Source organism: Gracilinanus agilis, chromosome 6, assembly GCF_016433145.1.
Source record: "Gracilinanus agilis isolate LMUSP501 chromosome 6, AgileGrace, whole genome shotgun sequence".
NCBI classification, from domain to species: Eukaryota; Metazoa; Chordata; class Mammalia; order Didelphimorphia; family Didelphidae; genus Gracilinanus; species Gracilinanus agilis.
In genome coordinates this window covers 222514307-222526254 of record NC_058135.1, presented here as the reverse complement: position 1 = coordinate 222526254, position 11948 = coordinate 222514307, and the positions used below count along the sequence as shown (strand labels likewise).

At 39.1% G+C, this 11948-nt stretch overlaps 1 protein-coding gene across 1 annotated transcript in view; it reads right to left on the bottom strand.

Moving 5' to 3' along the window:
• Positions 1-917: 917 nt before the first annotated feature.
• Positions 918-11948, bottom strand: part of LETM1 (leucine zipper and EF-hand containing transmembrane protein 1) — a 51429-nt gene continuing 40398 nt past the window's right edge. The window contains exons 10-13 of the mRNA XM_044680015.1: positions 10044-10178; positions 7909-8099; positions 5416-5554; positions 918-1902 (exon numbers count right to left, since the gene is read on the bottom strand). Of these exons, the coding sequence (XP_044535950.1) occupies positions 1753-1902; positions 5416-5554; positions 7909-8099; positions 10044-10178 (615 nt within the window). The 3' untranslated portion in view covers positions 918-1752. The remainder of the gene's footprint in view (positions 1903-5415; positions 5555-7908; positions 8100-10043; positions 10179-11948) is intronic.

The window sequence follows — 11948 nt, the reverse complement described above, 5'->3', positions numbered from 1 at the left end:
AGTTATAGCTGTAGTCATTCTCAAGATATCTAACATTTCACTATTTGTGACAAATGATTCTAAAAATAATTTTTTAAAAACCCTCAACAAAAGAAAAAACACCCAGTGGCAGCAAACTAAGTACCTGACTTTGCTGCTATTGTATACATTTTCAAAGAAAATACTATGGTCCATCATGTAAGTGGTGATCATCAAACGAAACTCTATACCACTGGCTCCCCTAATAATTCATGTTAAATATTTAAATTTTATCCAAGAAATAATCTATTTGATTTTGAGTTTAAAAATGGAAATACTAATTCAAGGGGAGTGCTTAGATTTTTTGCCATAGCATAAATATTATTGAGATAGGGAATGCTTGGTGGTTGGTAACTGATAAAAAAGTATGGATCAGGCAGTTTAAAAATAATAGTTTTTAAAAGAGTGACCCCAAATCCATGTAAAGTACTGTACAACTAAAAGTATACTAAAACTTGTCCTGGGCTATTAAAACTTGAAAATGAGGACAACTGAGAAAACCTATTCATTCAAAAACCCAAAAAGCAATTATTTACTCAAAAAAATATATTTTAGAGAAAAATGATTTGGTACAGTAAATCCAAATACTAACACTCATCTACTTCATTAGATTTTTTTCAAAGTGTAATGGACACAAGCTACTATTAAAACAGGTACGCAAGACGAGGATATGTGGGAGAAAACATCAGCCAGTTAATCACTAGGAGGAAAACCACTCCCCGTTCCCCAAAAAGAAATTATTCCCTGACACACTCCCCGTTCCCCAAAAAGAAATTATTCCCTGACACACAATGTGCAAGCATAAAAAAAGTTTTAAGTGGCCAGATATCATTATCATCTATACATTAATTAAAGGAGAAAATAAAACAATTTTCTTAATAGTTACAGTTTTAAGCCTGTGGAAATGTATACTGATAGATTTTATTTACATCTTATTTCTGGGGGATACATGTTATTTAAATCTTCTTTTTAAAAAATCAAGTTTTCATTCAAATAAATATGACAATATCCCTAGAAATGCACCTGCCCAATTTAAAGACTGCTAGGACAATCCAAACAGAATAACAAAAGGGTGAGGGGTTGCTCATCTCAATCAGCTTCAAAAGTAGATCCAAACCTTAAAGCTGGCCCAATGAAGAAATGCCACAGCGGCCCCTGGCTGGAGGGGGGTAGCTTTGAATGAATTTAGCTTTGTTTTCAAGCACATAAAAGATCACCTGGGGAAACAAAGGAGTGATTCTAACTTATCTGTAGGAAAATATCATTTTAGATCCAAGGGGAGAAAAAAAAATCACCTGAAAATTTTTGCCAAAATAGGGAAGAGAGGCTGGACCCTTGCCCGCCTTCCCCACTTTGGGCACAATCATCATCACAGGGCAGTTCGCGGTCTGTCATGTCGGGAGTGCCCGCGGCTCCTCGCTGCGCTCTCTGCTCTCAGGACGGGCCGCCGGCATGGTGACCCCATGGGGACGGGGGGCCAAAGCATGATTCACAGGCAGAGAAGGGGGAGGGGGTCCAGAGTGCTCTCATCTTCATGGAATGATAGAAAATCACTTATTTGATCATGGAAGCGTCTGCTTTATTCCAGAAAAATAGCTATTTTGTCAGTGGCATCGCTATAAGCAAAGTTGTCGTGCCTGGCCACCGCCCAAGGCTCCAGGAGGCATCCCCGAGCGCTGCCGGCGCGAGGCGGCCTCTCCACCAAGCCACAGCAGCAGCGGCGGCGGCCAAGACTCACATCTTCACTTCCACGGCCTCTTTCTCGGCCTTTTCTTTGGCCTTCTCCTTCTCTTCCACCTTCTCCTCCTTATGCAGCAAGGCCACAATCTCCGAGACCTGACCCGTGGAGATGTCGATGTCTTCTTTGTCAATCAGTTCAATGACCTGCAGGAACCCAAAAAAGAATACGGCAGTCAAGCAATGAGCCCCTTCCAATGGCCACAACGCTGCCTGTTCCCAAACTCACTCAAGTGTGGAAACAAGCTGCTTTTGGAGTCGGAGGCCCTGTGCTATGTGACTTCTGAAGGAGCCTCCCTAGGAGCCTCTCGGCTTTTAAGCGATGGCAGAATCATTCTAAATCCATGGCAGGACCACCAAGGTGACGCCTCTCAGCTGTCCCAGTCCACGGCCCTCCCTGGGCTGCTGCTGGGCTTCTGGTCCTTCAACCTCCCCAGCCAGAACTCCTCGCGCAGAGCATGCATCCACACACAAGGACAGACTAGGCAAGACCAACAAAGCAAGCGTGAGGAAGAGAGAACAGGGCCGCGGGTAAGTGGGCAGAGCCTTCCTACTTTGGGGATCTTCCCTACAAAGGTGGCGAGACACTGTCCCATCTGAGATGACCAAGCGGCCCACAGCTCCATCACAGTAAAGCCACATCCTGGCTCTGTGCTGATGGGCTCTCTAACCTCGGTCGAGTCACTTACCTCTCCATCTTAGTTTCTTCCTCTACCACCAAATGTTCTGCCAGTCTCATAAGGCAATGCTATAAGGCTGGAACTAGAGAATGGGTGGGCTATGCTTAGTGCTTATAATAGGGCAGACTGATAGGCTGTTTTCTGGTAAAAAGAACTAAATACACATCACCTCAGTCCACACAACGAACATCCTGTATTATCATGGCCCTCTGCCAGATGAGAAAACTGAGGCTCACTGCCAGATGAGAAAACTGAGGCTCAGAGTTGTGAAGTGACTTGCCCTAAGTCACAGAAATATGAAGGAGATTCAAGTCTGCTAATTCTAAAACCGGGTCAGACTTTAGAAGGGCATATGCTGTTCCTTCCCTGTGTCTGGAATATCAACCTTGCCCCTGCTGATAGCGAGGTGAATTCTTATTCTATCTTAAAGTTCAGCCCAAATGCTCCCTTCTTCACTGGAAGAAGTCTTTCCTAATTTTTCCTTTAGATCTCACAAAGCACCTTATTTTGCACACTCTCTAATCTTCTTATCATAGAATACTGTCTAATACTGTTTTCTCTTTCTCATCCACAACACAGCTCATTCCAAGAGGGCAAAGATCACCTTTTATCTAAGCGTCTTGTCCCCCTTTCCAGCCCTAGAGCAGAGTTTTGTACACAGCAGGTGCTTAGTAAATATTTACTAAATTTAAAGTCCTGGCCCATAGACTTCTATCAATTCAATCTGTCCATAGGAAGTTTCCATGTGTATATTCGTTGAGTCAATAAATCATTTTTCAAAAGCTTTTATAAACTTCCAGTATAGAAAGTTCCTATGCTTCTCTGGAATAAAAGAATGGTTGAGCATCTTTCCATATACCCACAATTTCATTTTCAAACTTAACTTGTATTATTACCCTGATTCTTTTTTTTCTAATCTAGTTAGTCCCCAGTGGAAGATAATATTTAGAGAAGCACAAAAAAACTCTTAAGTAGTAACTCTATTGCTAAATGAACTTCATTAAAAATTTGGATTGGTCCACAAAAAAGAGCTCCTCCCTTACAAAGCAGGGATGCGCCTATGTAAGATGACTGATCCAGAGCCAAAAGGGTTCATTCTGGGAGGCCACCAGTCCAACACTCATATCACAAAAAGAAAACAGAAGGCCAGGAAGTGAAAGGATGCCTTTTAACTCACTGGCACTTTAATGTTATTACAGAGAATATCATAGGGTTAGAACAGATCATTTGGCCATACAAGTGGTGATTGAAACCTAATTCACAAGTTCAGTTCCATTTCACGATCATACTGTTCATCCTATGAAGGAAGCATGGGGAGCAAAAAGAATCCTGAATTTGGAATCACAAGACCCATCTCAAAGCCCAGCTTGGCCATTACCCACATGGATGACCTAGGCAAGACAATTCACTTCTCTGAGTCCCAGTTTGCTTATTTCTAAAATGAGTGGCCTGGAACACATTATCTCTAAGGCTCTTTCCAGCTCTAAGTCTAGGACCTAAATAAATGTGGAGTTCACATTTGTAAGCATTTGTTGCAAACAGAAAAGAGTCTATTTGATTCAAGCAGAGACCTCTAGGTATTGTGTTTATTTATGCTCACCTTTGCCCCTTATTTTGTGATTTCCAACATATAAGCAAACTGCTTCCACACTCTATGATGGGGATCCTGCTCCTACCCTATACTTGCTCCTCAATTCCCATGGTTCCAAATTCCCTGATGCAAGCTGCACACTTTAAACTATCTGCATAGGGGGCAGCTGGGTGTCTCAGTGGATTGAGGGCCAGGCCCAGAGATAAGAGGACCTGGATTCAAATCTGATCTCAGATACTTCTTAGCCGTGTGACCCTGGGCAAGTTACTTGACCCTCATTGTCTAGCCCTTACCATTCTTGTGCCTTGGAAGTCAATACATAGTATTCATTCTAAGATGGAAGGTAAGGGTTTCAATAAAATAAAATAATAAAATAAAACAAAAAAAAACTATCTGCACAGATAACTATCAAAAATGGCAGGATAAACAGCTGTGTGACCCTGGGCAAGTCACTTGACCCCCACTGTCTACCCTTACCACTGTTCTGCCTTGGAGCCAATACACAGTATTGACTCCAAGATGGAAGGTAAGGGTTTAAAAAAAAATGGCAGGATAAAGAGAGATTCCATTCCACCGGATGACGAGGAACAAAACAAGATGTCCACAGAGCTGAGAGCACCCAAGAAGATACTGGTGTTGCTAAGCCCAACAACTTAGCTACATACAACCGAGAAAGAGTACTAAATGAGAAAGACACTCAAGGCTCTTTAAAAGCACTGGTGACCTATAGGATTGTCATTAAATCTCTCTTATCTACCTGAAAAACAAGAAATATGTTAAGTAAATGAACAATATCAAAGAACTGGACATACAATTCACAGTGTGCTACTATTCTGTTTGATTTTTAAAGCTAGTCAAAATTTCCATTTGAAATGTTTGTTTCAGGAAAGCTTATAAAGGAAAAGGGAAAGAAGGGAGAGTTAGGCAAATATTCAGGTGTTAGAAAGAAATAATGAAAAAAAATGCAAACAAATTAAAGTATGGTCCCTTTCTAGGATCTTGTCGACAGAATGCGCACAAAAAAGCAACCAAGGCACACATTCACAACATAGTAATCAAGGACAAAAAAACTAGGAACAGAAATCTGTTCCCTCATTTCCCAAATGAAAGACAATGAAACCTTTTTAAAGTATATTTGAGTGGCTGGTCTTGCTGTTTTTAACTACGGCCTAGGATGTGGGCCTGAGCCACACAGAAAAACTGCAATCTCTAAGGGTGGATCCATTACCCAATCCGTGGGAGTAAGGACAAACCGTATCTGTTCAGCAAAAAAGGAAGCAATTGCTTCTTTTCTTTTTAAAGGTAACTGAAATTACTTATTCAACTCTGGGAAAATCTGACATGGCTCGACCTCTTTTTTGTCCCCAGGAAACCTCACTTGTTGCTTACCTTGGCAACATCATCTATGTTAATCTTGCCATCCTTGTTGTCATCCAGGGCAATAGCCAACTTCACCATTTTGCTCTCAGGAATTTGTTCAAGTTGTTTCATCACATTGATAAGCTCACCGATGGTGATGACATTTTCCCTAAAGGGGAAACCCAATCTGTATATGGCAAACAGTTACTTTAACCAGAAGAACTAGAAAGAGAAATGCTAGGAATAGAAGCAGCATGTCATCATCCCCTACCACAGGCTGCAGACCACATGAGTGACCCCTGAGAACTCAAATAGCTCTGCTGGTGCCTCCTGGTTCCAAAGTCCCATCCAATAATATTAATATTCAGGATAAGATATTCCAGCTTTGCTACATGGTCTCTTGGTCCCAACATTTTCTTCACTTAAGAGGACTGAACAGAAGTGACAGGAAATAGCTACCTGTTATAAATTCTAAGGAAGGAAGTTAGGGCCATTATTCCTTCCTAAAACGTGCATGAATATGAATGACCACTTTGACCAGAAATGTGCTACACTGAAAAAAAAAAAGCACAAATGTTCGAGAATTATGGAAAATTGTGTTCAAAGGGGACTTGTTTAGGGGTCATCTATCCCATCCCTTCTGCCTGATACAATGGGTTTTTAGAACATCTATATATAACATCTGAATTAGTTACTTTCTACTGTGTCCATTTTCAGGTCCTATAAATTTCCTTCAACAGACTGGACACTGACTGAACTTTCTCTTCAAAATTGAATCCCAAAGGAACCACATAAGATGAAGCCCATATAGTATCTCAGTCTCTCCCTATAGCAATATGGATCTCTAATCTTCATTTCTGGAGTCCCTGAAAAAGCAAAATCCTAAACATATAAGAAATCACTGGATATTTGAGTCTTTCCATTAGCATCTTCAATGAGTCTGAACCCATGAATTTGCCTTGTACTCCCCTGATTCTTTTTCTCTCCTTTGACTCTGGACCCGGCCCCTGTTCCTTCTTATTTCTGTATCTACCTGGCTCCAAGCCCCACCGTACCTCCCAGCCCTCTTTTACCTCAAATTCACCCTCTAACCTGCCCAAGTCTCCTTCTGCTCTCTCCCATAACCTTAAATCTCTGTCCTGCCTTTTTCAATTTCTTCTCCAAAAATAAGGAACAAAGATCATATATACAAATTGGAACTTTAAAAAAAAATATTGGTCAAGTACAAGCTCTGGAGCATATTTTGTTTTTTCTCAGAGGTAAAGTAAGTACTGCATTGAAATACAGCACCCAGTCAGAAGACTAGCAATCTGATCAGATATTTTCTTTATCCATTAGCATACTAAAGTTTCATTAAAACACAGTTCATAGGATTCCTGCTCCAGGGCCACTTGAAGAGGACCTAGAAAAGCCAAGTCTAAAAGAAATGATGACTTTCAGAAGAGCAGAGTGATTATAACAACTCAATAAATAGCCACACACTAAGTCTATCGTACAAGTATTCTAGCTCATAGGCGGTTGATACAACTTAACAGACTTTGTTTACATGGAACTCTGTGAAGAGTATGCAAGGTCAAAGACAGCTGAGTGGATAGTGGATAGTGGATAGTGGATAGTGCCAGGCCTAGAGATGGGAGATGCTCAGTCCAAATCTGGTCTCAGACACTTCCCAGCTGTGTGACCCTGGGCAAGTCACTGCCTAGCCCTTACCACTCTTCTGCCTTGGAACCACTACAGTATTGATTCTAAGACAGAAGGTGAGGGTTTAAAAAAAAGGGGTATACAAGGTTCTAATGTTTATATGGTTTTAATAATTCATTACTGAGATAAATTGTGGGATATTTTCTATTCATAGTTATTTGAACAAAGGTCTAGAACAAACTTAAAAATTAAAGAGAAAAAAGAAAGAATTTCAACATAAATACCAAATCAGGTGAAGTGGTATCTCATCCATCAAATCCTTGCTCCTCCCCCTTGCTCTTGTGTCATCTTTCTCATTATATCAAAACTTCCTTACAAATTCATTACAAAGAAAAAACAAAAAGCATTTTTACAGTATTTGATGAGAATTCTAGATGGTATAGATTTTGTTCCTTGAATTCTTATTTTTGGTCACTGTGAATGTTTCTATATTAGCATTTTTATGCGATTAAGGCAGAGATAATTAATGTCTAATCACCAAGTTCTGTATCCAAGCAATATTTATAGTTCTAGGAAAAGATTAGGGCCTGGATAAATAGTGGATCTTCCTCCTCTACATTTACTGATCTGCAGTTATGTCACTGAAGCCAAAGATTATAATAAATTATCTCAAAATTGAAACTACATAGGGGAGAGGAATAGAGAAACATACCTTTCTGGTACTTGGAAGAATGTATTTTTAAAAGAAATGATCTAAGTAGAAGATTGCTAAAGTAAATAAATAATTTAAAATTTTTCTCCCTGGTATCTAAAAATCACACTATTTAAAAAAAAGCATATTACTATGAAAAATTAAATCCAAATTAGTTCATCACTACTTACCCAGTAGTATAGACATTACTGTCCATTTTTCCTGCTGTTTGCTTTTGATCTGTCTCTAATTCATTAAGTATTTTTCCTATCTGTCCAATCATCTGGTTCACCCTCTTGGACAATCTCTTGCTTGCTTTAGATTCTTCTACACTCTGTTCTTGGCCAGTCTTGGAAAGTTCCTTTCTGATTTCTTGCAAATCCTGATGAAGAGTTTAAAAGGAAATAGCAAATCTTCCTGAGATATGTTTACACTTAAAATATAGCTTAACCTCAAAAGGAAGTAATAAAATTCAAGAAAACTAGCACTGAAAAGATATAAAATGATAGGAACTCTTAAAAGAGTTCCCACTGGTTCTCAATCATATAGATTGCACACTCGTTACACACACATTCTCTCCCCCTCCACCACCCACCCCACCCCCTCTCTCTCTCAGAAATTCTATTCAGTGGCAAGGACTTATTTTGGATTTCAATTTATTGTTAATATCTAAATCACTCTTCCTCCACAAAGCTAAATTTTAGGAGCATGAGTGACTGACTGCCTGGATTCAGTCTACTAATCCAAACAGTAAAATGAGTAGTAAACAAAAGCAAAAAACTTAGGCTTCCTCCATACCAACCCAACTCTATAATTTTTTATAAGCTTTATTAAAAAAAAAAACAACTAATAGTAGCAGATCTGAGACATCCTCCCCCACTTCAAGCCAATACAAAAAAAAAGAGGTAAAGCTTCAATTCTTTTGCATGACATAAAAACAAACATCTCTTTTTAAAGTAACAACAAAAAATATTTATCTGCCGTCTTGTATTTAGGAAATGAAGTTCACTCTTATTATATACTAAAAAAAGAATGTCCTTTATTTCTGTTCTGTGTATGTGGCCTGTTAGTCACATTCTATAGTAACTTAACAATTAAACAATACAACAGGATATGTATAACTGATAATTTAAGTTTAACTTCATGTTAAAAGATGATGCCAGAATGCCAGTAGAAATAAATTATTTAAATTGATTTATTATTTCATCTTCTATGAAAATATTAATTTGGTTTATGAAATGTAATATAGAGATCTTTATTGCATATATTTAAGAATAACTAGAACCATAATTTTCCTTTGATCCCAATCTTAATTCCAGGAAAAAACATAAACCAATTTAATAGAAAGGTTGCCCTCATTGTCAGTCCTAAAGGCAGCTCTTGAAAATCTATCATTTTCTCTATAAAATACTTCCATTTCTGCCTCCACTCATTTAGGCAGAGAAGAAATGACTCTATGTAGCTTCTTTCCTATGCTAGTGGATTAAACAGAGCAATGATGGAGAGATTTAGTAAGAATGCAGCCCAGAGCTGGAGAGAAACCAGTTAAAGTAACTCCCACACAACAGACTGTCTCTTTAATTTGCAAATCATGGAATCATTGCAACAAATGGAAACTTACTGTAAGAAGGGAACCACTCCCTCCTTCTCCTCTCTGCCATGACCACGGGCTGCCTAAACTGTCAATCTGCAATAGGCCAGGCAGAGGCAGTTTTAGCTCTTCCAACCAGTGCCAAAGGACTGAGAGCCCAGTTCTCTATCTCTTCCTCTCCTATGCCAAAGTGAACCTAACCTCTATCTGTCTGTCTGTGGGAGTAGTCAAAAACACTGCTGCTCAGGAAAGGCAGCAGAGCCAGCCAGCAGCACCCCATCTTTCCTGGGGCTTAGGCTTCTTTTTTCCCAGTTACTACCACAGGAGTCCAGGATTGCTGAGCCATCCCTCATTTCTATTGCAGTTTTAAGTTTTATGAAGAGCTTTCCTTGCAACAAAGCTGTGAGGGCAGGAAACCAAGCAACTGTGTCCCCATTTTACAGATGAGAAAATAGACTTAGAAAGGGGAAATGAGTTATCCAGGATGAGAGATCCCGAGTGTATATGCTAGGCCTAAAATCAAACAAGTCAATGCCTCCTGGAGGACGACCTTGGAGACTCTGGCAGGCATATCCTTTGAGTATCAAAGAGTAACATAAAAAACACTGTCTATAATGAGAATAAATACACTAGGAAGAGAGGCATGCTCTGTAAGCCACTAACGATAGCCCAAGAGGAAAACACTTGCAGCTAGATTCCTATTCTCCCCATCCTCTTCCCTCTGGTGCCTGGTACCTCTTTATATTCTTCAACATTATCTTTCAGCAACTTGAGCTCCTCCTTCTCTTTGGTTAAGGATTTCTTCTGTTCCATCAGTTTAGTGCAAGCATCACTAAGCAAGTCAATTTCTTCCTTGGTTATTTCTTCTCCCTGAGCAAAAAGAAGAGCCCCAAAGAATAAACAAGAACATTTGAACTTTGTTCCTAGATAATTTCACAGGTTCCTAACTTTTTAAATAGTATATATTCTCATTGTGTGTGTGTGTGTGTGTGTGTGTGTGTGTATAAAATATATAAGTAATGCAGTTGTTCAACTACATCAAGTACTAAAAAACAAACAAAAACAGTCAAACTTGTTAATATCAAAATTAAATGTTCAAGGACTGAGATGCAAAAGGGATCAGCTAAAAGGTGACAAGATTAAAAATGGAACAGAGGGTGGCCCCTTGGTTTGTTCCCAAGATGCCTGAATGGGAGACCCATAGGATGGAAAAATAGAAAGAGTCTCCTTAGAGCCCAGGTATATCACCACTGCATTCAACAGATGGGGAAAATGAGACCCAGAGAAGGAAAGTTAGGACCTGGGCACCATCAAATTCAAATCTCCTGACCCCTCAATCTAGCATTTCTTTTACTAGACTACCCTATTGCTAACTACAGGATGTATTATCTTTTTGAAAACCATTTTTAGTGCTATCTTTGGTTTTTACATCACTTATATCTCCTCCCATTCCACTACCCAGAGCCTTATAGCCCTTATAATGAAGAATAAAACAGTTGGGAAAAAATTCCAAAAAGCCATCATCTCTTAATGGACCAGGCAACTTTTTAGAACCATTAAACATCTCCCTTGCTAAGAATAAAGACATATTTTCCCATTAGTTATTTGTTGCTATGGGAGAAGGATATCTTTCCAAGAAGTTTTAACTCAATCTTTCACATAAAAAGTTTTCTTTCTATTTAAGTTTTTAAAAAATGACTTCTGGATACATCACCTGGGTAAAGAACTGATTTTATACCTCACTGGCTAAGGAATTGGGGAAAAAGCTCTGTTTCATGCTATTTAATATTCTAGTGGAAAACCACAGCAGAAGACTGGCCCACCTTCAGCTTTATTGTCCCTGTCTAAAACTTGTGAGTGTAAGCAAGAAGCACTCAGAGATGTGTTGAGATAACCCATTCTTCCAACTGCAATGGAATCTGAGAAAAAAAGGCCAGTTCCATCTGACTACTGACCAATTTTACAAGCTAAACACAACTGTGTAATTTAAAAATATATATATATATATATATATATATATTGACAGATCTATTTGAAGACCACAATACTAAAAAAAGTAACTCTCATAGCACTTTCCTGAATGATCCATTCCAATAAGTGAAAAACAATGCAGAAATTGTTAAATTTCTTATCCTAAGAGAAAAGAAAAACCTATATTTATACAATAAATGAATCTTCATACATAAAAATCATGGTCCAATTCTCTTCTTCTTCCTTTACCTTCTAGATATTTTAATGCATCAACAACTGGGGGAGGGGGGAGGCTTCATCAATTACATGACTCCTCTCTGCATAGAAATAGGCTCAATTGTCCAGAAAATTTCCTAACACAGGCTGCTCCAAAAAGAAGCCTCTCGAAGAGACACAAATCTGCATCATTTCACCAAGCTAAGTGAGGGCAGGGTGGGCAAGGCTCCCCCACCTGGACAGCCTGCACCTTAGCAGCACTCACTGCTGCATATTCCCAGATGAGTTCTTGTGGAAGGTTCATATCTATCATCTCACATATTATCATAGCCATGCACAAAGTTTCTGCTCCTTTTACCACTGGATTTTTCCTGAAATGAACTCTTTTTGTGATTATTGCCCTCTGTAGTCCTTATTTCCTTATACTGCTATTCACAATGATTATTTAAATGT